The sequence below is a fragment of the Rhinopithecus roxellana genome, chromosome 16 (genome assembly GCF_007565055.1).
Source record: "Rhinopithecus roxellana isolate Shanxi Qingling chromosome 16, ASM756505v1, whole genome shotgun sequence".
NCBI classification, from domain to species: Eukaryota; Metazoa; Chordata; class Mammalia; order Primates; family Cercopithecidae; genus Rhinopithecus; species Rhinopithecus roxellana.
The window spans coordinates 97,318,742-97,346,194 of NC_044564.1; the positions used below are offsets into that span (position 1 = coordinate 97,318,742).

Sequence of the window (27,453 nt, forward strand, 5' to 3'; positions counted from 1 at the left end):
AGGTTGGTACAAAAGTAATTGCAGTTTTTACCAAAGTAACGGCAGAGAGTAATTACTTTTGCACCAACCTAATGATACAAAAAACAAGTTCGTATTTTATAGCGCTTTTGTTATTTGAAGCATAATCTCCATTTTATACAGAAGAATGTTGAGATTCACAGGAGATTGTCCAGGACTCCCTAGCTGCCTCACTCTGCAACCCAACAGGTCAAATGCCCAGCAGTGTGCTAGCAGGAAGGTATCAAAATAGCATCAACGGCCCTCTTTTTCACTGATGTCACACCTCAGGCTCACAGAGCACTGCCACACAGATGCTTTCATTCCATCAATGGGGCTGGGGGTGAGCTATCATTAGCCCCATTTTATAGATGAGTAACTGAGGCTCCAAGAAGTAGCTTGCCCAAGGTTATGTGTCTACTAATTGGCTTTGTCTGTAAAATTAAAATGCTAACTATGGCCACCCTACTTCTCTCACTTCCCCCAGGGCTGCTTGATGACAGCAAACACACCCATAATGCTGGCCACACAGTAAGATGTAATAAATAGTGGCTATTATTACTACTTTTATAATACACACAATAGCCACAGTCAGTCTGGAAGGCTGTAGTGGCAATGGCCTGAGGGCAAAAATCCTTGGGCCCCCTTCTTGCTTGGTCTCTCACTTCAAAGGCTGCCCACAGTCACAGGAAACAGAATCAGAGAAGGACTCATAACATCCTGAAGGACGCGCCTGCCTCCAGGACAGAGCAGAGGGCTGTGCACCCCAGAATCAACTACTTTGCCTCCTCTGACCTTCCAAATAGCCCCAAACAGAAGGCAGCAGGAGATGATGGCCATTGGAGAGAAGCCTCCAGGGCTGAAAGGCCCCATGAATGGAATGTTGATTCTGGACCAGAATCAGGCCTTGTTTCTGCGTTCCCACTGGGCCCCAGCAGCACAGACCAGCCCTTGTAGGCTCTCCACCGCTGGGCTGGAATAGGCTTTTGATTTCTTCCCACTCCTGGTTGGAGGACTTGCCGGTTAAGCTGTGTGGAGTGTTTACTTTTTCAACAATGGCAGTAAGCTGAAGAATAGGAAAAAACCTGGCCCCTTTTTCTAACTTAGCAGGCCAGGGTCCCCTTAGTAACCAAAATGCCCCAAGCACCAGGCTCCAGGCAGGAGCTGGGGCGGCACAGTTTCCTCTTGAAGGACAATGCTGCCCTCCTGGTGGCAAGGCCTCTTCCAAAAGGGCTGGCATGGACTTAAGGGCCTTCCTGAAGCTCACTGTTCCCAAGGAAAGAATTGGAGCCCAGCTCGCCGGACAGTGCCCAGTCCCCCAAAGGATCAAGGCAACCAGGGGAATGAAGAAAGGCAAGAAACACTCAAACTGGGGGTAGGGACGGGAAGCGCGGATGAGGAAGGAAGCCAGACCATTGCCAGGTGCCAGAGCCTCTCATCTTAACCACGCCATCAGTCAGGGACACTAGCATCTCCACGTGGGAACCAAGTAGGGGTGCAGAGAGGTCAAACAAGCTGCCCAAAGTCAGAGCTAGGGAGCAGCAGTCAACTTTTGAACGCAGTCTGACCCCAAAGCTGACTTTCTTCTGAAGATAGCCCTAATCCGATCACTCAGACATCAGAATGAGTATCTATCTGTTCAGGACATACAGTTATATCAACACGCTCAGAGTCTGCTTTCTCTTACATAAAATACTACTTTCCTTTTTATCATAAAAGATAGGACGGGTGCGGTGGCTTACGCCTGTAATCCCAGCACTTTGGGAGGCCGAGACAGGCAGATTACGAGGTCGGGAGATCGAGACCATCCTGGCTAACACGGTGAAACCCCATCTCTACTAAAAATACAAAAAAATTAGTTGGGCGTGTTGGCGGGTGCCTGTAGTCCCAGCTATTCAGGAGGCTGAGGCAGGAGAATGGCATGAAACGGGAGGTGGAGCTTGCAGTGAGCCAAAATCGCTCCACTGCACTCCATCCTGGGCGACCAAGTGAAGCTCCATCTCAAAAAAAAAAAAAAATTATAGATGCCTACTATTAAAAAAATGGGAAAGGCCGGGTACGGTGTCTCACGCTTGTAACCTCAGCACTTCGGGAGGCTGAGGCAGGTGGATCACCTGAGGTCTGGAGTTCGAGACCAGCCTGGCCAACATGGCAAAATCCTGTCTCTACTAAAAATACAAAAAATTACCCAGGTGTGGTGGTGGGTGCATGTAATCCCAGTTACTTGGGAAGCTGAGGCAGGAGAATCGCTTGGACCTGGGAGGCAGAGGTTGCAGTGAGCTGAGATGGCGCCACTGCACTCCAACCTGGGTGACAAGAGTGAAACTCTCTGTCTGAAAAAAAAAAAAAAAACGGGGAAAGACAGAAAAGTTTAAAGAAGAAAATTACAGTTACCCCAGTCCCTCCATTGGAGACAATGTTTTGGTCTATTTCCTTCCATATTCTCCCTTTCCTATGTGTTAAAGCAAAGTTGAAATAATTTTTTTTTTTTTTTTTTTTTTTTTTTTAAGATGGAGTCTCACTCTGTTGCCAGGCTGGAGTGCAGTGGCATGATCTTGGCTCACTGCAACCTCTGCCTCCTGGGTCCAAGCTATTCTCATGCCTCTGCCTCCCGAGTAGCTGGGATTACAGGCATGCACCACCACACCCAGCTAATTTTTGTATTTTTACTAGAGACGGGGTTTCACCATGTTGGCCAAAATGGTCTCGATCTCCCGACCTCGTGATCCACCCGTCTCGGCCTCCCAAAGTGCTGGGATGACAGGTGTGAGCCTCTGTTTGGCCAGTTGAAATAATTCTTAACACTTCTGATTTTCTCACTGATTCTGATATAAGCAGTGATCCACTTCATCAAGAACTTTGTATAGATCATTACTAATTGTGACAGCGTATCCTACTACATGGAAACAAACTCAACCAAGCCCCTTTTGTGGGATGTTATTTCCACTTTTGAAGAAATTACTGTATATAATATTGTCATGAAATCTGCAGGCATAAAGCTTTGTGCTTTAGGATGCATTCCTAGAAGTGGAATTTAGTTTCCACTTCTTAAAAAGTGTCCCTCTCAAATTCGACTTTGAGAGAGATATCTTTACTTCCAATTATTTTAAAGTCATTTTATCCACAGCTTGTGTTTCCTACTATAAGTGAAGAAAAATCAGCAAAGACACGAGCAGATGTCAAAATAGTCCTCCAAAAACCCTACCCAATTAAAACACTTACTAGTACCGCGGCACACCGAGACAGCTCTCCGGTAGCTTGTCCCACCAACACATTCCCTCTCTTTTTAGTTACAGCATATGCCAAAGCTCCTGCCAGCTGCAAACCCTTCCCCCCACCAGACTCTATAGGCTTTTTCTCAGAATGAAAAAAAAAAAAAAAAAAAAAAAAAAAAAAAAAAAAAAAACTGACATGCACACTGGCTTTCCAAATGGCATTTCTTACACAGAGAAACGCACACAAAAAATGGCACTTTCCCATATATATTGTTAATGAAGAATGTCTTCTTCTTTCTGCTTTGTCACAGACAGTCTGAACTTGACCCCTGCCTTTTAGGCCAGGAAAGGAAAAACCCGTAGTATGGGGGATGGTCGGGGCAGCTGAGAGGACACCAGCTCTAGTGTTTCACCTCTGGCTTGTCCCTGACCAAGGGGCTTACTGTAGGCAACTGACTTGACTGCATAAATCCTCCAGGTTTTCATCTGTAGAATGGAGATCATAACACCACCTATCTCACAGAGTCGTGTGAGGCTTTGATAAGCTAATGTATGTAAAAGATTCAGCATAATTCCCAGAATGGCCCTAACAGGTGCTCATCAGTTCTCTTGCTTGCCTGTCCCCTCTCCTCCAATAGTTCCTAGACCTCAGCCATGCCTGGCTGGAGAGACTGAGGCAGCGGCAAGCCTCCTATGACCTGTGCTCCCCTAAGGTTTATCTGCACAATTAGAATAACGTGTTGATGGTGAGTTACTTAGGTAGGTATCTGATTCCTTCCCTAGTCTACGGGCTTTTGGGGGTTGAGAATCAGATTTCTCTACTCTCAACTCCTACCGCAATATTTGCCCAAGAGCAGACAATTCATGAATGAATGAATGAATGAGAGGCGAGGCAGCAGAGCCTAGAGGTGAAGAACATAGATCCAAAGCCAGTCTGGGTTCTAATTAATCTCTACCATCCACCAGCTGTGCCAACCTGGGCATGTCACTTAATCTTTCTGTGCCTCAGTTGCCTCCTTGATAAACGGGGGATAACATTACCTACCTCACAGACTTGTGAGGATTCAATGGGTTAATATTTTAAAGTACTTGGAGTAGTGCCTGGCACATGGGAAGTGCAAGATAAGTGTTTGTTAAATAAAAACACTTTTTTTGTGTTTGTTAAATAAAAACAAATGATCATTGAGGGTGATGAAAATATTCTATATCTTTATTGTGGTGGTTTCATGATTGTATAAAACTGTCAAAATGCGTTGAACCATATACTTTAAATGGATGGGTTGTGATAAATATACCCCAATGAAGGTATTCATTGAACCATATACTTTAAATGGATGGGTTGTGATAAATTATACCTTAATGAAGTTGATAAACACATTAGCACTCTCTCCAGAACACAGAATAAAATCACAGCCAACCACACAAGGTAAGAGTGTGCGAACAATGGTGAATGAATGCCATGCTACAAGGCGACTCTCCCCAGGGCCACCCCTCAGTGTACATTCTGATCTGTGGCTGTGTTTGGCTCCCTGTCCCCTTCTTTTTTCATCTAGTCCAGGATTTTTAACTTTTTCAAGTCATGCCCTCTTAGGATAAACATAAAAAGCCAATGTCCCTAAAGATTCTGATAGACTTCCCTATACAAAGGAGGGGGTCTGTTTAATAAACACTCTCTCTTTGGTTTCTTTCCTGTAGCCAAGATGGTGTTGAGCCTTACTTTCTAGAGTTCGTTGTATGAAAACAATGGGATTTCCTCCCTAAAATATAAAATAATATCAGCTACACTAATTAAAACCACACCAGCTGCCCACACAGATTGGGGTGGGGGAGTGTCCTACCTGTCCAGGGAGGGAATTGGGCAGCTAGTGAGAAAAAGGTAGTACTTAGAAGCAAGCCACAAGATGAAGGGCAACGGTGTGCACTGGCAATGTCACCCAGGGGATCCGAAGAGTGGCCAGGAGCATGCAGCACTCAGCCGGCTTGGGAGCGCAGGGTTGGACATTGAAGAGCAGGGGCTCAGTTCTGCCTCTGCTCCTCCAACAGCAGCTGTGCAGCAAAACAGGACACCCTTTCTAGGATGGAGGTTGTGTGGTTCAGGAAGGTGACACACATAGAGTAAACAGGCCAGCACTGGGTGAATCTTTTCTGGCTGTCCTTAGACCAGGACCATCGCCAGGGCAGAGCTGTGTCTTATTTGTCTCCAGTGCCCAGCACAGTGCCTGACACAAGGCAAGTGCTCATTAACTGGGGAATGAGAAATGACTGTGGCTAGATCCACTCTACTGGGAGGCCTGCCTGGCAGCAGATGTCAACGTAAGCCCGAATGGACAATGTCAGCTCAACAAAAGCAAATCAGAGTCTGCTCAAGGAAGTGCAATGGGAATAATAATAATGATGGCAATGATAACAATCATGTAAAATTAGCATGATTAATTAGTGTAGAATTAATTCACAGTGGAAACAGAAAGCCAGATAGGAGTTAACACAGCGATTAAGACTGTGGGTCTGGAACAAGACAGCCAGATTCAAGTCCTGCTTCTGTACTGTGTAAACGTCAGCAAATTCTTCACTTCTGAGCCTCAGTTTTCTTATCAGTAAAATGGGGATAATACTGCACAGCTGTGTTGCGAGGATTTAGTGAGATAAGAGGTATGAAAAATTTAACACAATGTCTGATTGCAATAAGTGATCAATAAATGTGGGGCTATTAAAGGCAAGTTTCTATCCTTGCAATTTGCAAGTTGTGTCAATAAAATGGATTAGAGTTCTAAGACTAAGGATTTAAACAGCTGATTTTCAGAACAAAGGAAAATGTGAATAAGTCTCTACTATTATACTCTTGTGCTATTAAAAATTAAACTGCCACCAAGCAATTGTTCTTTTCTTGGCTACGTCTCATATAAAAGTGCATTCTCTGGAGCCAGACTACCCGAGTCTGAATCCTAACTCTGCCAATGAAAACTGTGCTACCTTGGGCAAATTACTTAGACTTCCTGTGCCTCGGTTTCCCTAGCTGTATAATGAGATGATAACAGCACTGACATCCAGGACAGTGGTCATCCTTGGGCTGGGGGAAACTGACTAGAACAGGGTACAAGAGGAGTTTCTAGGGGGCTGGTAATATTTTGTTTCAATATCTGGGTGGTGGTTACATGTACATGTCCACCTTGTAAAAACTCAACTAGCTGTACGTTTAGTGGGTTTCTGTGTTGGTTTGGTTATTTTTTTATTTTTTATTTTTTATCTTTTTTAGGAGATGAGGTCTTGCTGTGTTGCCCAGGCTGGACTCGGACTCCTGGGCTCAAGTGATCCTCCTGCCTCAGCCCCCTGAGCAGCTGGCACTACAGGTGCATGCCACTGTGCCCCACTTTGCCTGGCTTTAACTGTACATTTAGGATGGGTGCATCTTTCCCTCACACTTCAAGAAAATGTTTACCAAAAACAAAACAACAACAACAAAAAATGGACTTCACCAGATTGTTTTGGCAATTAAATGAGTTAATATATGTGTAATACCTAGGACAGTGTCTGGTATATCAGAAGCACTATATATGAGTTATTATTATAAAAAATCAAGATAGCAATAATTCTATAATAAAAGCGACTCAATTGAGACTCTATTTTACTATTAGAAAATGTGTTTGTGAAGGCAGACAGCTCCAGGACACACACTGCTTCTCAGTCTGCACTGACTCCCTCCAGGGAAGGACAAAGCCACAACACTGTTGGGGTCCTTCGGAGACGCCTTTGCAGTCCTGAGGAGGAGCATGAGTCAGGTAGAGTGGGCTTGGGATTTTCTCTTCCTCAATTCCTAGTTACAGGACCCAGGATAAATGATTTAATCCTAGTTGAACCTCAATTTCTTTATCCATAAAATGGGTCTATAACCACTTGTTACATAGGGTTGTGAGAGGATTAAGTAAAAAGTTCCCTTCTGGGGTGACGCCCAAAGCCGGTAAGCATCATCTACTCTCTTATGGCCAAGACAGCGCCCAAGGCAGCACTTCTGAGACCAGTAATGGGACTCCAAGCAAAGGAGAAGGGTCTAGGCCGGCTTCCTGCAAAGACACTTTGCTCTGAGATGGCACAACATCCTCACATGTTTATTATCACGCCCACAACGTGCTTTGTATTTGTTTAAACTAAGTCTGGTATAAGTTGATCCCTCTGTGAGAGAGGCATACTTGATGTGACTCTTGACATTATACTGTATGTCCCCTGTAAGTATGACTTCTTGGGAGCTTGTTTTTTTGTTTGTTTGTTTGTTCTTTTAAAGGGAGAGAATATGGCTAAAATTAAACCAAAAATTACATCTTAGTAGCTCATTAATCAAAACTTTATTCTAAATGACTGTCTCTGGGTTCCAAGCAGCTGCCTTGATACGGTGTGGCTCTGTGTTCCCACCCAGATCTCATGCCCTGTTGTAATTCCCAGTGTTGGAGGAGGGGCCTGGTGGGAGATGACTGGATCATGGGGGCTGATTTCCCCCTTGCTGTTCTTGTGATGGTGAGTGAGTTCTCGCAAGATCTGGTTGTTTGAAAGTGTGTAGCATTCCTGTCTCTCTCTCTTCCTCCTCCTGGCTATGTGGGATGTGGCAGCTTCCCCATCGCCTTCCACCATGATTGTAAGTTTCCTGAGGCCTCCCAGGCCATGCTTCCTGTACAGCCTGCAGAACTCTGAGCCAATTAAACCTCTTTATAAATTGCCCAGTCTCAGGTAGTTCTTTACAGTCATGTGAGAATGGACTAATACATGCCTTTCTTCTCCAACTGCACTCCTATGGCTACATATCAGTCCAAGCCACAGCCAGTGTTACAGAGGCCTGTGTGTATCAGGAACTGTATGACATGCTCTGCATCCATCATCTTACTGACACACATAACAACAAAATTACAGTCACTAGCTGCTGTGTTCCTCCCACAGCCCAACTCTTTACATGTATCATTTAACTAATCCCCATGAAGTCCCTGTGGAGAGAGAGGGATACTGAGGGTCAGAGAGGTAAAATAACTGGTCCGAAGTCACACGGCTAAGAAACACTTCTAGGCATTCAGACGAACAGCAATACCTTTGTTCCACTCAAGGCATGGCATTATTTGCTCTGACACATTGTTTCAATCAACAAACATACTGAGCAACTAATATAACAGACCTTTGTTAGGCATACCAGATGAATCAAGCCCTGAAGTATTTTGATGCCTGGCTCAGACACCACTAAAATTCCCAGGGAGGGGAGAGTTTCCCACAGAATCACACCTATTTGATGGATGAGGAAAGAAGGCTAAAGATCAAATAATTTGCCCATGTTCTTACAACTGGATGCATCAGAGAAAGGATTTGAATCTGGGTTCCATGAGCCAGTGTTCTTTCCACTACACCACTACACAGCATGCACAAAATGTGCCCAAATGCATGCGCATATATATGAGTACATAACAAAGAACAGCATGGGAAGCTGGTGGCCTCCTAGGAGGAAAGGAAAGAGAAATAAGAGGGAAAGTGGATAGGACAGGAAAGGAAAGGCAAACATTCAGGTATTCTAAACTCTTTATTCCCTCCTGAAATCTCAGATACACACAGAGGGAAGAGTGACATTTTCCTTCCCTTCCACAGGCCCCAAAGGTCATCGAGCTGCCAAGCAGTTGATGAACGTAGTGGCTTTTCTTTGGAGCCAAGAGTCACTGATTTGCTCCTTCCTGCTCCACAAAATTAAAAATCTAAGCCTGACAGTTCAGAGGAGTCCTGAAAACACTGCTGGAATTTCCCAGTGTGCTTTAAACAGAAACAGAAGCTTGGCAGAGGAGGGAAGTGGTGTAAGCACCTCCCAGGTCAGGCCAAATCCACCCCTCACAAGGTAATAGGCACTGACTCTCATTAACAAGTCCAAGGATTCTCAAGCCAGATCAGCAAAGGGACTTTTTCTCCAATGGCCCCTTTCCTGGCCATCGATCCACTGGGTGTTCATTCACTCACTCATTTGGTGCGTCACATATGGAGCCGTCATTCATGTCAACTTTACACTAGGTCTAAGGGACACAGAGATGATTAAACCATGATCTCTGAACTCAAGGGGCTCCCTGCCTCTCCTTGTGGATGGGCTGTGGGTAGATCTGAGAAAGGGCACAGTAGTATGCAGCAGAAGAGACTTCTCTCCAGTGGACCATTCCCCACTCACCCACCAGCCCCATTCTCTCCCCTCTGTGGTCCTGGGCCTAGGCTGGGGTCCTGGCCTTTTCACTTACAAGCTAGGCAGCTTCAGGCAAGGCACTCAGCCTTCTCTAGCACCAGTTTTCCTTGCTGTGAGCCGGGATCATGCTCTTTACCTTTAGGGTTGTTGACAAGATTGGGGGAGACACTGGGAACACGTCTTTCATACAGAGTCCACCATTGAGCAGATGCTCGGTCACTGCCAGCTGGTCCACCTCTGGGAGCTGGGTTCTGCCAGTCCTCCTAGCAATCCACTCCAGAAATCCACCCCAACACAGAACTTCCATCCAGCCTGGCCTCCGCTCCGCCATGCAGAATGGAGGGGTGAGCCCACTCACACTCTGATCTGCTGGTGTTTTGTCTCAAACTGGAGCAGGCTTCCCACTGCTGCAGACTCAGTTTCCTCATGTGTAAAAAGAGGACAAGAAAGTGTCAACACCTTTCCCCACAGCTGCAAAGCACAAATATGCGATGAGATGGCAGAGCATTCCATAAGATGAGAAGCATGGCCCAGACATAGCTCGCCATGTTACCGCCACCCACCAGATCCTGCTCTTCTAGAAAACCCTCTTGACTACTCCTATCCCTGCCTCAAGTTGTCATCTCTAAACCCCATGCCAAGCAGAGTGGACAACAGATTCTTTGGCTCATGGTTAAAACTTGTTTAGTGAAGTTTCCTGTGCGCTATCACTTCCCCCTTAAAGTAACTGCTTTAATCTTACGCTATTTACACACATTGTGGTAAGGCTTACCACTGGTACCTGTGAAGCACTGCTGAGTTTTTAAATATACTTATTTTATATTTACCTGCATTTTAGAATATATTATTTTAAAATATCCTCAAAGCAACCTCTTGAAATGAGCTTTATTATTCACATTTTACAGAAGAACAACCTGAAGCTCCAAGAGGTATAGTAACTTGCCCCAGATCCTAGAGTATCAGAGTTAAGATTTGAGCTTGGGACTGCCTGACCCCAAAGCCTGGTGCCTTTCTCCTCGCTGTGCAGCCTCCTCCACCTTCCAGGCACAGAGCTGGTGCTGAGCAAATACCGAGGACAGTGGCCACCTCCACACATCTCTTGTGATCTCCCTGCACAGACTTACCAAAGTGCTGAAACACAGTGGCAAGCAAGCCCTAAAAGTAGGGCCAGCATAATAGTTTTCTTTTGTACACACTAAACTGTTTCACACAATGAAATAACTGTGTTTGAATCCTGCTCCTCCTAATTATTAGCTGTGTGACTTTGGACAAGTTACTTAACCTCTCTGTGCCTATATTTCATCATCTGTAAAATAGGGGCCCCACTACCAAAGCACAGATGCATTATGAAAATTAAATAATGAGTATAAGGTGTCTGGCAGTAGTTCAAAATAGCATCCATCCAAATTGAAACAACAGAATTTGAATTTAAGAGTTTCACTGGGAGTGTAAGCGGATGTTGATTGCCTAGTCCCCAAATGGTTTGGGGTCACCCTGCCATAAAATAGGACCTCATTCCTCCCATACAACCACCACTTGCCATCATTCATTCTTCACTAAGCACCGCGAAGCCCGACTCCCATCTCCACCTGCCTTTTATTTGAAATGTCAATTTTTAAAGAGTGGAGAGGTTGGAAACCCAATTTAACAAGCACGCTGAAACATTGTTTATTGCCCCCATAAACATGGCTTAGTGAGAATTACGGACTTAATCAGAGTGAACTTATCTTGCGGTGAAAAGGAACACTTTAAATTTCAGAAATGGCACCTTCACTGTGAAAATCTCTTAACTTTTCAAACAAACTACAGGGGGTCTTAAACATATGGGCAGTAAAGGGGAAGCCATTACTTTGATTTGTCCTACCCAAGAGCCAAGGAGCCCCTTACAGTCCTTGACAACTTTAAGATCTAGGAAAAATATTTGGAAAATCATATTCAGGAGACATGTCTCTAAAAGCACCCAAAAGGTCTGCGGAGTGAGAAGTGAGACCTGTATCTGCTCTTAGGATTGTTGAAAAGGATGGGCCCTGCGGTCATTAGAACAGGGGCTATTTAATAAGCAGCAGCAGTGAGAAAGTGCACCCCTCCTCCTAAGATTAAACATTTAGCAATAGGTAATATTTTGCTGACCTGTTTTTCAGAAGAGAGGTGCTACACAATCTAAAAGGCTGCTAAATGGTTTGTGTGGGTCTTCTTTACTTATAAACCCCCCTCCCTCCTGCCGAGGATGAGGTCCTGTGAACCCCAACTTCCCAATCTGAGGCTTCATTAATGCTGCTCTGATCATTCCAGGGAAGATTTTCATAAAGACGCCACCATCTTGCAGAGAATGTATCAGCCTGGCTGCCAGAGGCAGGAAAGGCAATAGATATAAAATTTTATTATTTCAATGCCCCAGTAGCAGCCAGGAGGACTTAATGAAATTGCTAAGATTTACAATCTGAAATAGTTATTGCACAGACAGATACGGTTAAGGGAGCTGAGCCCTCTGACCTTTCAACCCTTTGATCTTCACTCGGCAGGTGGCCTGGAGCCCCCTCCCGGGCATCTTCCCTCTCTTCCGACATGGCCAAACCTTGATGTGCAATAAGCCTGACCCTACACAGGTGACTCTCCCAGTGCTTATCACCAGCAGCTGCTGCTAATGGCATGACCAAAATCACTCTGAGGCAGGGAAGGGGAATATGCTGTGCAGTGTCCAAATGGTGCTGAAACAAGGCTCAATAACTCAGCCCCAAGTCCAGTTGTGCAGCAGTGCATAATGATATCATTACCCAAAACTGTCCTTAGAAAATGGAACTCTGATCTCCCCTGATTTATACTTTGAGTTTGGGGGGGAAAATCACCTTTTAAAACTCAATCACAAATCTCAAAAAATAAAATAAAATCAACCCCAAAGTCCCAAATGCATCTCTCAGAACTTCCCCAAAACCATGTGCAGCAAATTTATACCAGCGAAAATCTAAACAATTTTTGGAAACCTAAAATTGACTGTTTTCAGTTCCATGAAATTTCATTTAAAAAACCCCATATGCCAAAATGTCCAAATTCTCTTATTTTTAAAAATTGGGATGACATCCAAAAATCATAGCTATCTTTTTCTTTCTTTCTTTTTTCCCCCCCTTCTTCTAAAGCTAGGGATGGGTAGTGTGCATATGTACTTATCAAGCTTCATAATTTAACCCATTCGGCCAGTACAAAATATTTGCAGTTAAATGCTGAAGAGGGAGGATATAAACGTATTACCACTGAATCTTGGGAAACAATTGACTCCTAGGCACCAAGGTTTAACAGACATTATATTTGGCTCAGGAAGTGTCCAGGAGTATAGGCATAGCTCCAGTCTGCACCTTTTAGCTTTTGTCAATATTTGGGTTTATGGAGGGAAGGATTTTAGGCAAGACACATAAACCACTCTCAGGGATGTTAACTTCCAACCACAAAACAAAACTTCAGTGCCACTGTTCATCATACTTCAGAAAAGCCTCCAGCCAATGCCTTTGTTTCTAAACAAACATAGAACGGTGGTCCCAAGCTCTACCTGCAAAGGCCTGAACTTAGATCATAAATGTCTGAATCCAACGGCCAAAGAAAAAACCTACTTCTTTTGTAGCCTAAACGGCATATATCTGAAGTATCCAACTTTAAGTGCCTCTTGAAATGAGCTGAGAATCAAACAATATGTAAAGAGAGATCTATAGACTCCATTTTTAACCACACTTTTCTCTCTGGATGTTTAACTTTAGCAAACAGAGTAGTGTGTGGAGAAATTAGTTTAGCAGGGGGGAAAAAAGGGCTAATGCTTACTACATCACAGTTTGACCACTTTGTACAAGTGATTGTTGAGCTATCTTCTTGAGATGCCTATTGGAAATATTTTATTAATAATAATAGCTAGCAGTGGGTGATGGTCTAGTAACATTCATGGCACTTCGGTCATATTATTTCTAGTTGTCATCACTTTATGGCAGGTGTCCTCATTTTGCTGATGGGGATGTTAAGGCACACACCCACAGAAGCTCAGCAACTTGCCCAAATTACAGAGATAAATGGCGGAGCTGGGATTCAAACTCAAGTTCACCGACTGCTCAAAATGCCCATGGGCCAGCCACATTTTCCCCAACAAAAGAAAAACAAAAACAAACGAACAACAACATGCATTAATTTGTGCAGAAAATGTTGGATTTCAGCTTGCTTACACATTGCCCTGGCTCATTTAACGGCCTTCCAAATCAATTATTTTAGGTCATTAAGAGGAAGTTTAATTTGGTTGACAAACACCCCTACTGTGATGACCTCACATATCAACAACAAATGCCTGATGGTCACAAACCCACACCATGAGTCGGTTGAGCATGGTGTTAAACAAAACCACATGCGCCCAGATTTCAAGTGGGATTTGTCTAGGCCAAGGGTACAGCTCTTCAATCATCACACTGCTGGTCTCTGAGCTCCCACAACGGCCCCGCCCCTAATCACTTGCAAGGAGTTTATGAAGTCAACAGTCCCACGTGGCTGGGCTCAGTTAAAAAATAAGTTTAAGCTAATGTCAGTTTAGAAAAAGTCACTCTTTAGAAAAATAAAAACAGAGGAGGAAAAAGGAGGGCAGAGTCAATCTTAGGTAGATCAGTCTTTTAGTTTCTTTGTAAGGGAAGTATATCAATTCTACACCTATATAATATTGATAATCACTTCCATTTATTTGGCACCCACCGTGTGTCAGGCACCAATCTGAGAGTTTTCATGTACCTTCTTATTTACTCTTCACTGAAAACGCCTATGAAATGGGGCAACTACCTATTTTACCAGTGAGGAGTCTGGGGCTCAAAGAGGCACCTTCACATACCCATCTGCAAAACAGAGGCACCTCTCTCAAAGTGGTGGCAATGAGAAATTACATGGCTAAAGCGGCATGTACATTAGTAGACCCTCATTCAATGGTCAAGATTATTATGTATTGTTGTTTCCAACAGGAATCTCTTAAGAGGATAGCAAAAGAGCAGTTTTGTGCAAAGTGGTCAAACTGTGTGATGTAGTAACCATACCCTTTTCCTCTGAGAAACAGATTTCTGATTTAAACAACAGAGTCTGTTTAGGCCGGGTGTGGTGGCACACGCCTGTAGTCCCAGCTACTCGGGACGCTGAGGCAGGAGAATTGCTTGAACCCAGGAGGTGGAGGATGCAGTGAGCTGAGATGGCACCACTGCACTCCAGCCTGGGCAAAAAAGCAAGACTCCACCACAAAAATAAAAATAAATAAATAAATAAAGGTGCTTGTTTAAAGTGACCTAGTAGTGGTGAAACTAGAATATGAACTCAGGTCTGTATGACTCCAGTGCCCAAGAGCTCTCTGTTACACAGCTCCCCCTGCTCACTGCCCACTGCTCCTTACCTCAATCTGGCAGGAATTTGACTCATTCAAGCTTCTCTTGGCAACAATTTATAAACTTTCAGTTTTCTCTGAAGTCAGTTTTAACATTGCTAAATGCAACCTATATATGACATAAATGATGATAGGAAAATACAAAAATGAAAGTATCAATGATGGTTTCACCTCTTCCACTGGGATTCTCATCATTACTGAGTTTTTCTCATCTGTAACAGAGGATTATTCCATCTGACATGAGAATGTTTCATCATGACAAGTTAGACTGAAAATGTACTGACTACAAGAGATACTTAACTCAGCCAGAAGTACTTGTTCCCTTTGAATACATAAATTACTACTAGAGCTTTTTAAATTGTTTTATATTAACTAACTCCAACATTAGGATAAGTGGCATTTGAGATTCATACTCATTTTAAAAGCAAACGCTTACTGTGAAGAGGAGACAGCTTCTATGGGAAATCCATCTGCTCAATCCAGGGCCTTCCTCGAGGCCTAAGGTGAGCAGAGCCTGCTGCGTTTGCAGTAGGAACCTTCTGGATGGTACGAGACTCATAAGTGATGACTGTACATGAGAACACAGAGCATGCTAAGGAAATTCCAGGGCCAAGCCACTGTTCAATTACCTTTTTCTTTACAAAATAAAGCAATCTTCATCCAGGGTTTCACTGATTTAAACTTTGCCTCTTATTTTTATACTAGTAACTAGGAAGATGAATGTTTGGCATAGTATTTTTTAAAAGCCCTTCACATTTGATTTAACTGAATAAACTACATCAGTTAATTCTCACAAGTCTTTGATATGGATAATATCAATTTAATTTTACAAATAAGAGAGTGGAGACTTGACGAGGCCAAGTAACCAGGTTCCAGTCAAAGTATACTCAGAGCTTGTCTCTGGAGGAACATGGGGCCACCAGCTGCAAGCCCTCCTTTCCCCTCCTCACCACAATCCCCAGCACACAGCACCGAGAAGGAAAAGCCCAGGACAGGTGGAGACTCTGCCCAGGACTGGGGTGGCACAGGCATAATCCACATGACCTGATGGGAGGGTACACAGATCAGAGGCTCTGGGGACTAATAAACCCCTTACAGCTGAAGGCCTGGGTACAAATTACAGTTGTCCCTCAATATCTGAGGGGGATTGATTCCAGGGCCCTTGTGGATACCAACATCTGCAGATGCTCAAGCCTCTGATACCTAAGGGTATAATGTTTGCATATAACCAATGCACATACTTCTGTATGCTTTAAATTGTCTCTAGATTACTTATAAATACCTAATACAATGTAAATGTTAAATAGTTGTGGTACTGTATATAACAACTATGATACAACAATTATATAAACATTATACAAAAATAGCCAATACTGTATTGGCTTTTTAATTTATATTCTTTCCTTTTTTTTTTTTTCCCAAATATTTTTGATCTGTGGTCGGTTGAATCTGTGGACATGGAACCTGTGGATGCAGAGGGCCAACTGTATTTTACCTCTCAGAGCCTCATTTTCCCCATCTGCAAGTGTGGACATTTCCTACTTTGCAGAGAATGTCTGAGGAATGCTCAAACATTAAAACAGGTCAAGTCCTTAGCACAGTGGTTGGCAAGTATTCAAAAGATGTTAAAGTCTCCTCCAACCCTTTCTCTTTCTTGCCATGAGCCTATGAATGAAACTATCAGTGAAATTTTTCATGCAAATATCACTTTTTATCTCATTTTATTTTGAGACAGGGTCTTTGTCACCCAGGCTGGAGTGCAGTGGCACAATTATGGCTCACTGCAGCCTTGAACTCCTGGGCTTGGCTTGAGTGATCCTCTTGCCTTAGCCTTCTGAGTAGCTGGAACTACAACTGTGTGTCACCACACCTGGCTTTTTTTTTTTTTTTTTTTTTTTTTAATTTTATGTAGAGATGAGGTCTCACCGTGTTGCCCAGGCTGTTTTTTAATAAAGCAAGAATATGATCACTTGGCACTAACAAATGTCACATGGAACATCTCTATTCTTGTGAGGACACATATACAAGTCAGCATTTATACCTGGATGTAACTATGGCTCAGAATTTTGCATCAATTGCAGCATTAACAAATGTGAACTACATCTTACTTCTGTCTACATGTGGAGTCCTACAAAGAAGCAAAATGGTACAATGGTAAACAAGAAACACTCTCCTTTACTCTGTTTAAAAATAAGTATCAAAAAAAGAGAAAGGAACAAAGCATGAAAGACTTTCTACGCCAAGGGAAAAATGAAAATAAAAAACTAGTTAAAATAGTGCCAACTCAATTGACAGAAATTCCAGTTCTTTGAAATGCAAAGGAAAAAAACCCCATTACTTTTCCCTTGCCTGTAAATAAATGAATCCTATTATTTTGTGTAAAAGTTCCATAGTTAAATTGGGAACCTCACTGTAGACACAGACAAATGTGGCCTCTGGATCCCAGAGACCAAGATGAGCTTTTGATTTGGCACCTGGATGCTGTCCTCCAACGGGCGGCTCAGTGCTGTTTTAAGCACTTGTGTATTTGCAAAACCAGGCTTCTAGGGACCCATGGCTAAGCCTTCCTAGATAAAAGATGGTGAAAGGAGCAGAATGCTAGGAGTTCCCCATGCACCCATCACACGCCTCTTGAAATTGCATTGGAGGGGAGAAGCAGCTGGGGGCCTGCCAACCAGTCCCTGGGTCTCACTCCCCCTGCTTCTACTGCCTTGAACTACCACATAGTGTATAAAATACATTCATACCCTTAAACTGAGGTGTAGAAAGAATAGCTAATTCATAAAATGTACTTGAAAACAGAGAAGAAATGACACAATCTAGTAAAAGTGGTGCTAATACTTTGAAGAAAGTCATCACTACAAACACATCTGTCACAGCTTGGTAGCAAAGAAACCATGTAGAAGCTCAGGTTTGGGACACTGACCCATCTGAATTTTATGTACATGTTTTTGATGTGCAATTTCCTTAAGAATTACCTTGATCTTTGCAAATATCAATTTACTTTATTAACATGGTTAAGTGGTTTCCAAGCATTTTATACGGAAGGACTGTGCTTCTAATGGCCCAGAAGGAGAAGGCCTGACCATGTCCCTCCTCTATTTACACCCTTCAATGGCTCTCCATTGCCCTATAAAGTTCAAACTCTTTACTGCAGCCTCCAAGGCCCTGGATGGGCTGGGCCTGGCCTGCCTACTTCAACTCATGCTTCTATCAGAGGCTGAACTAACTCATACGTCCTGGAAAGCCCCCTTTGCCTACACCTAAGTCTTTGCAGAGGCTGCTCTCTGTTCCCTAGTTTACCTAATTCTTACATTTATCTGCTAGGTTTCAGTGTGCGCATTCTCTTCCTCTGAGAAGCATTATTCTCAAGGCTAGGGTCAGCCTCTCTCCTCCCAGAACCTACAGCATCCCAAATTCACTACAATTACTTTATAATGTTCTGCATCTGGTCTAGACACAACCTTCTGAAGGTGGAGATTACATCACATTCGCCATTTTTATACAGAGGTCCTAGTATAAACATGGTGCCCGGTACACAGAAAGCTCTCAGAACTCTGTTGTAGAAAGGAATGTATATTGTGTCCCCACCACATGCCAGACACTGGTATATGCTGTCCATATACAGGACTCAGCTCTTAGGAAGAAAGTAAGATACAGAAAGATGAAGTATCATGGCTGGAGTTAGCACAGCAGGGAAGTGGTCAAGCAGGGGTTTGAAAGTACATTTGTCAAATTCTACAGAAGTGTCACTCCCAAGCCTGGTACCGTGCTTCTGCATTGCAGCCCAGGAGAAAACAAGGCAGGAACAAACCAATTGTGTTGAAACTGTCTTTCCCTAGGACATGAGGATGATGATCCTGGGAACCCAAGAACTCCCAAAACACAGTTTCAAAGCCATCAGTTTAACAATGGAAATGGCTTGAAGGCCTCCAAAGAAGTAAACTCAGCAAGGATTGCTGACCTTTGTTGAGCTCTTTATGTGCAGGTACTGTGCTGGGCATCTGATAGGCATTATCTCACTGGCTCCTCCCTTTGATCCCATAAGGGAGACACAGCCATTATCCTCAGTGTACAGGTGAGAAAATAGAGACTCAGAGGTGAATCACCTTGCCCACGATCAAGTAAGCAGGAAGTAGGGGTGTCACATTCTAACTGCTCTACTTTACTGCCCCTGTGTACGGGTGGAGCTTCATTTACAAGCCACCTGAGCCTCTGTCTGGAACTGTCATTGCTGTCACCTTTCCTTTCTCCTTCTTGACCATCCCACCACCAAGGACAGAAAATACCTTCTGGATACATCCTTCATGTCACTCTGAGGTCTGTACACAAAGCATTGTTTGTGAGGCTTGGGGAGGAAGGTCTTCATTTATCAAACAGGAGAAGCACCATCGACCACACATGACCTGGCACCTGCTACCAGAGATGGCACAGAAGAGGGGCTGCATAAATGTCTCTTGAGCTAAATTGAGATCGCTTGAATGAAAGGACAGTCACTGTGGAATCTGGCCGTGTTTTGGGATTTCCTAGCTGCCAGCTAACACGATCATTCTCTCCAAGAAGAAACTAGGTCTATGCCAATACCCTTGGCTATTCTGCTAACATGCCACTACCCTCAGATTGCTTAAATGAGAGAGAGACTATAAACAGGCAGAAGGAGAGAAAAGAATGGCGATCAGGTATACACTTGTCACTTTGGGAGGAAGGCGAACTCTGTAAGGTGACTAGGTTACCATTTAATGGCACCCGGTAAGAGCATGAACCAGAATTAGGTATTTCCTCAAAATAACCTTTTTAAAAATAAGAATGCAAGTTTGTAATTTATATTTCTTTTTGTGCAACAAATTTGAGTGTCATAAAAATGGTTAAAAAGTCTTCCTATGGTAGCTTTTTCTAAACTTTTATGAACATCTGCCACATTCATTTGAAGTTTAAAAAATTCTGGCACATATGCAAAGGCATAATAAGGTGCCTATAGCTTTCAAGAAAAAATAACAAGACAGTCAAAAATAAGCCTTTTGCTGAATTGCCAGTAAGAAAACTAGTGTAGCAAGAGGAGATGGGCCTTCCTGAGCACCTTCCGTAAAGAGCTTTCCTTTGGCCCCAGATCTGAATTGGAGGTTCCTGCAGGAAACCGCAGGGGAAGCATCCCTTTCACCTGAAGGGTACAATGGAACTAGATAAACCCAATCAGAAAGTACAACTACGGCAACCGGAATCTGAGCTGAAACTCCAGGGAGGAGGTCAGGAGACTGAATTCTAAGATTTGGTAGTTCACGGCTGCCCTACACATCCAGGAAACACTTCTTTGTTCAGAAAGTGTCTTGGCTGGTTTCAAGAGTGGGGTAACTCCCATTTTTGTTTTTATTTTTGTGCTGACTACACAGGAGTTCAGCATAGCAAACTCCTTCCCAGCCTCTGTCAATCAGCAGGGCTAAGGTCTATCTTAGCCAGTGCCTCCTGAGCCTTCTCCCTTAACGTCCTTCAAAGGCTGAGCAGAAGAGACCTGTACCCATTCATGTAAGTGCAAAACTCTGTCTCAAGTTTCAGCTGCAAAATGTATGCATATTTTACCATGTTTTACTACAAAGGGCCTTATTTTAAATTACTTACAATTATATAAAAAGTAAAAAATTCACTTCCCACACCTGTAAGTAAAATTATGGCATTGGGTTGCCTGAAAACAGTGATGCCTATTAGAGGGCTTCTAAATGTGCTCCAAATTACAGCTTTCCAAGCATTCACTCAACGCTTCTTTTCATAAAGCATTTGCTCAGAGTATCACCTGTGTGGCATCCTGTTAGGTGCTGAGGACACCACAGTGAATGATGCACAGTCCTTGTTCCCAAAGAAGTCATCCTCCAGGGGATGATGGAGAGGGACAAGGAAGCAAACAGCTATTATTCAGAGCAAGAGGCACCGTAAGTCAAAGAAGAAAACAGAGCAGGAGGACTTCTTGGAAGAGGTGGAGAAGGGCAGGGGTGGGAATGTGGATATGTTTAGGGATCAGCAAGAGCACGAGCTAACATGGGTCAGTGACCAGGCAGAAGGCTTGACAGCAGCGGAGAGACTGTGCAGAACCCAGGGACTGTGTAGGGGAGGCTGGAAGGCTCCTCCCCAAGCATATTATGTAGCCCATGGTTATCAAGTGACCGGGTGGAGGGCAACCCATGCAGTGTTGTGACTATGCACTGAACTTTACATTCATCTCCATACCTCCAGGACCTAGCAAAATGCTTGGAACACAAGAGGCCCTCATGTTGTTTATCTAATGAATAAGGCTTTTGCAAGAATCCAAGAAAGCAAAGCAAAGTGTCAATGAAGGCAGTGAGGAAAGAACAGGGTGCGAGACATTTTAGAGCTTTGTGAGTATTTAGAGAGGATGAGGAAGAAGAGCATTCAGCCATGATCAGTGTGTCCCACTTAGGTGCCGTTGAAGGCAGTAGTGCCATTCACAGGAACCTGGAACAGTGGAAGGGGAGTGGAGTGGCTTACAGAGAGAGGGAGAGAGGAAGAGAAGGGGGGAGGGAGGGAGGGAGGGAGAGAGAGAGAGAGAGAGAGAGAGAGAGAGAGAGAGAGAGAGAGAGAGAGACTGTGTGTGTGTGTGTGTGTGTGTGTGTGTGTGTGTGTGTGTGTGTGTGTATAGATAATAAATTGTTTGGGGAAGACTGGGGGAGACATCTGTAGTATATCCAGGTGAAATCCAATTGGCACTTTAAACTTTGGACCTGAAGTTCAGAGAGAGGCAGACCAGCGTTAAAATCCCAGCTGAGTCATTGACATTGACCCGGTAGCTGAAGCAAAAGGCCTTAAACAAGGTGACCAGAGGGCACATAGAAAAGAAGAGAAAGACACAACTAGAAACTTGGAGAATGCTGAGGCGCTGGGACATAAAAAGGAGTCTGAAAAAGCCTGTGCTGGAGCAGTCTGGAAGGCAGGAGGAGAGGCAGGCAGGAGGGAACTGTGGACTCTGACAGACCAAATAGTCGTTATATTAGTGTTTTAAACTCTACAGCAATTGGCACTAACGGTCCATTGGAAACTATTCACTTTGAATTTCAATTTTTCATACAGGAGCTTTGAATAGACCCCCAAACTTGACAAACAAAGGTAAAACACAGAAGAAATCTCTTCAATCTGATCTAAATACATCATCCCAGATAGTCCATAAACTGTGTACTGTATGTGCTTAGGGCTGGGTGATGACAAGGAGGAACTGTTAACAGAATGTAGGAGCCACATGGCCGGCCTGTCAAATTAGAAATTTGAGCAGATTTCTGTGGTCTATTTTGATCAAGATTCTCAATGTCAAACAAACAGGTTTTTCGATAACCAACTTCTTTCATTTTCGTAAGCACAATAGCACAGTGTGCAACAGTTAGTGAAGCAGGTGGTCCTCGTCGACGTGAAATGAAGGGAACAGAAGAAGAGAAGTAGCACTTCCTTCAAGACATGCAAAGCACCACCGCAGACGGACATGGCTGTAGATTTTCCCTCTGAGAGCTTATCTCCTGTGCAACACAGGCAAGCCCCCTCCCCATGCCTCATTTTGCTCTAGTACAAATTAAAACTCTCTCCTGAGGAGGAAAGGGCTTAGGGTACATGTCTACAAACTAATGACACTTACAAAAACACAGAAAAGTCCTTTAAAAGAATTGCTATCTAATTGGTACAGCCATACAGAAAGCAATCTGGCATCCAATGCATAGCTTTGACCAAGCATTTCTACTTTAGGGGTTCTATGCTAAGGAAATGAGGCAAAATGCAGATAAAGCCTTATGCATAAAGATGTTCGCTGAAATGCTATTTATAATAGTGAAAAATTATAAACAACCTCAGTGTCCAACAGTAGGAAAACGGTTACGTTGTGGTATATCCAAATAGTGGGAATGATAGGTGGCAAATTAAAAATTATTACTGAGAGTAGATAAAAACATGTAGAAATTCCCAAGCCATGTTAATTAAAGACATAAAATTACAAAGCATATCAATTATGCATATTTATACAAAACATATATTTAGACAATAAAGACTAAGAAGGAGATTAGTAAAATGCTAACAATGGTTCAATCTGGAATAATGGTATCGTGGATAATTTTAATTTCCTTCTTCATGATTCTATGTACATTTTATATCACATTTACTACGATGAAGAATGCAATATTGCTATAGCGATTAGAACAAACATTTTGAAAAGCAAATCATTTCCCTTCCCTCATTCAAACCCTTAAAGAACCCTTTCCTCCTGCCTCCTTGACTCTCTCTCCCTCAACCCGTGAAAATCCACAGTCTCTAGGCAAAGTGGGAAAACCCTGAAAACAGAGTCCAATGCAGAGCGTCCAAGCTGAACGCTCAGCTCCGTGCACCTGGGAGGTGCTGCTTCGGCATGCTCCCACATGCAGAGCTGTGACTGCTGAGACTGGGTCTCTCCACCACCACACAATGAAACAAAGCCCCAGGTAGAGCCATCTGGGGAGGAAAGAAGCCAACTTACCTCCATTAAACTTAAATGGATTCCTATGAGGTAGGGCATGGGAGCACTGTGAAGAGAAACAGAGACACACAGCTGCTTTAATGTCTGTTGCTTCTGACAGAAAATTACAGATGGTTCACTATTTGGAGAAAAACTGTTTTAATAAACGTATGCACAGTTACATTTCCTTTCACAACAAAAATCCTAATATGACATTTTGTTCCCAAGCCTTGAAACTTCAGAAGCATTTCAAAATGTGGGCAGCATTGGAAACAGCATGGGTATCAGGAAGAGCATCAACCTTGGTATTAGCCCCTAAAGAGTGGCTCTGCAACTGCACAGCCTCAGTTGCCTTATCTTTAAAATGGAATCCTGGATTGCAGCCAGCATGTTGTTATTAGAATCAAAGAAAATATACGTTAAATGATCAGCAGAGTTCTAATACAAATGGGAACGATTATTGCCATGATTACAACAGAAAAAGCAGTTAAGGTTGGATGAAGGGCATAATGTGTTTCAAAGAAGAATATTTTGTATTTGCTGCTTCCTCTGTCATCAAGAGATGTGATCTAACTGTCCATTCTGATTGGACAAAGTACTTGGAGAGCTGCCAGCAAGCATCTCCTCCCCAGTTGCACACATGCCATCCCATGACACTATAATTCAGAAAGCCTCTGCCAACTGCTTCATTCACGGAGCCACGGGTTCCCTAAGTCAGTGACTGAGGAAAGGCATGAGAACTCCACTCCAGTGGGTTTAAAACCTGGGCATTTTGGATACACCAGTCCTGCCTTTGGTTTCAGGGGTTGGTGTGTATGTGTGTGTGTGTATACATTATCATTTATGTTACCTACCAATAACAAATGTGCTAGACATTATATGAGGAACTTTAATTTCATCTATTCTAATCCACATAACAACTTTACAATACCCATAGATACAATACCCATTTTACAGAGAAGGGACTAGGCCTAAAGAGGTTAAATCACTTGCTTAACACCACAAAACAAAGTCAGTGGTAGACTTGGGATTTGACTCCCAAATATGCATTTCTTCCTTTGTGCCACACTGATTTTGTAATATAGAACCTGAAATCTCCAAGCTCACTTCCCATGCAATGCTTTCCTTTGGGTCAGGGGAAGGAGGTCAAGGAAGAGTGAGGAAGGGTGTGATGGGCAACTTTTCCATCTATCTCTCTAGTATGGGACGTATTCTATGAAATGTGCAGATGGTATTTTGTGAACCTAGAGAAAAGACACCTGACTCAGACTGGGGTGACCAGGTACTTTTCTTCTGGGGCAGCTGGTAGAGCAGAGGTAGATGATCAAGGATGGCTCTTTCAGGACAAAGTTGGAGAAACAAGGATTGGTAAGTAATCAGACAGGAGAGGTTTGCTTCCAACTGAATACTGTGGAGTTTAGGCTTTATCCTGAAAGCAATGGATAGGCAAGGGAGGTTTCTAAACATCACAAGTATATTGTTAAATTGCTCAAACATTTAAAAATAAGAAAGGGCACGATTCCCTCATTACCATTCAACAAATAAAATTCAAGCAAAAAATCCTTTCTTTCCCTTTTTCCCCAGAATATAAAATGTCCTCCTTACTACAGATCTCAGCAGTAATATAATATGTCTTGGGAACATGTAAAACAGACTTGAATATTAGCAGCTCAGTTTGCAAACTATTCTAGAAGACGTTTGTATTTGATAAAAGCTAAAGAAAGAATTATACACACGACTGCAGTGAAAGTGGAGTTGTCTTTTCTTCTTCTCTCTCTCTCTTTTTTTTTTTTTTCTTTTTTAAGGTATCTGCTGTGTGCATTCAGCTTCTCTTTGCTTCTAGGGGCAAGGAAATGCCCTGTGACATTTTTTTTTCCCCTAAACTGTAAACCATTAGTTTAGCTGCCAGCTACACAAATGCTCAAACTTCCCAGTGTGCCTGGCTCTGCTGTCCAAGCTTTTTCCAGTGTACACTGAAATGAATGTGTTTCTAATTAAGTAGCTTCAGGAACACGACAGCTTCAATGTCAAAAATACAAAGTCTGAACCCTGGCAGGAAGTCTTAAGACTGCAAATGTCTCATCTAGTGGAACCTTGCCTAATGTAATGAAAGGAAACAGGAAGAGTACAAATTCCAGAAAAATGGCCATTTATTAATGTGACCAGAAGCACAGCCTAACACATAGAAGGGAGAAAGCGCAAATCCATAATATTTAACTAAATCTTATCACCTTTCCCATCTCCTACATTTAATCATGCAATTGACCAGTGACCATGAGTTTTAACCAGAATTGTTGAACTGAAATTCCAACAAATGAATTAATACACAGAAAAAGACATTCAAATGGCTGAAAATAAACATGTATACCAAAAGCCCTCTGTATAACTTAACCATAGGATCTCATGTATGTAGACTTTAATGCTATGCCCTTTCATCCTACAATAAAAATCAATCATACCCTGAAAGGAAAAAGGGACCTCATGGAAAAGACTGAAGATGCAAGAAAGGGCAAAATGGAACTCATTCTTCAAGTATCTTTAGATAGGCATTTTTAAAAGCCCAATAATTTTCCAAAGAGTAATTATGCCCTATCGTAGAAATGTAGTTTTCTTAGCCAAGTATTGTTAGAACTGCAACAGCTCTGTATTTAGAAAATATTTAAAACACATTTATTCTGAAATCATAGCAGCTCCATGTTTTATATGAATGCAAATTTGGACAAATACCTTTTACACTGTCATCATTTACGTACAAAGCCTCAGATATTTCCCTGAATCTACTGCATGTTTGCTCTGCAAATAGATAATTACAAATTCCAAGTGGTGAGAGGGAGAGGGAAGAAAAAGAAACCCAGAATTTCCTGAACATCTCAATGTGGTACTTATCCAATTGGGTAATTCTAGGTACAGTCTGAAAACAATTTCTATTCTCAATAATTATTGTAGCTACTGACTCAGTTTCTTGGAAACCTCTTCTTTGTCTTTTTATTTTTAAAAGAAATGTTTGGGGAGAAAAACACCTACCCATGATTATATTATCCTAACACAGTTACTTTTTCTTTTGCATTCCTTTCTAATACTGGCTCATATTAAACAGGTTTATATCTTTGAAATCATAAAAGGCATACATTGTATTATTTTCTCATTGGCTACATGAACATTTCCCAGATTGTTCTATAATTTTGTGATTATTAAGGACTGCAAATATGGATGTACCATAATTTATTGAATGCTATCCCTAGAGTAGACATTAAGCTGCTTCTAACTTTCCACTATCATAAGTATCACTGTGATAAAAATGAACACCTTCATGTTGCATGAATTCCTAGACACCAAATTACTAAAAATTAAAGGACAGGGCTGTTTCTTATCATTTGTTATATCCTAGCAGAGCGTTTTCCAAAAAGGCAGTACCTAGCCTAGTGGAAATCTTTCAGGATTGTTGCAGAGATTAGAGACAACCTCTGAGGTACCTGGCACAGGAGCAGCACATGGTAGGGTTCTGAGCCCCTGGCATGGCTGGCACCATTGGACCCACTCTCTTACTACCCACAGAATGGTTTCTTGTTCCAGTCCTGGTTCTGTAGAACACCCACTCTAGGATACCTGGTAAACTGCTGGTAAGAATGGTCAAGATGCCATGAGGAATGGGAGGTCCTTGACAGGCACACGTCATCTCTACACATGGATTTCTGACTCCCAAGCACACTCCTGTCTCCTGGATACTCCACTGAGTTCAGGAGGGTTGCTTATCACTTCCTTCAGGAGGGTGCCTTTCCTTTCTAATGTGCCACTAATAATGGAAAAACTATCAAGGAAACAATGGTTCATGACTTTCTGATCACTTGGACACATTTTTAAAAACCTCTTATCACTCTTGAGCATACATTAAAAATAAAACATAGCAAAATAAACTGGGTAAGCTATTTTTTTTTTTTTTTTTTGAGATGGAGTCTTGCTCTGTTGCCCAGGCTGGAGTGCAGTGGCGCGATCTTGGCTCACTGCAAGCTCCACCTCCCAGGTTTATGCCATTCTCCTGCCTCAGCCTCCCAAGTAGCTGGGACTACAGGCGCCCGCCACCACGCCCAGCTAATTTTTTGTATTTTTAGTAGAGATGGGGTTTCACTATGTTAGCCAGGATGGTCTCGATCTCCTGACCTCATGATCCGCCCACCCCGGCCTCCCAAAGTGCTGGGAT

At 42.9% G+C, this 27,453-nt stretch overlaps 1 protein-coding gene across 1 annotated transcript in view; it reads right to left on the reverse strand.

Annotated features, from left to right (window-relative positions):
- LOC104680724 (DENN domain-containing protein 1A-like) overlaps positions 1–27,453 on the reverse strand; it is a 387,331-nt gene that overhangs the window by 37,763 nt on the left and 322,115 nt on the right. The window contains exon 11 of the mRNA XM_030920077.1: positions 23,277–23,322. Coding sequence (XP_030775937.1) covers positions 23,277–23,322 — 46 coding nt within the window. The remainder of the gene's footprint in view (positions 1–23,276; positions 23,323–27,453) is intronic.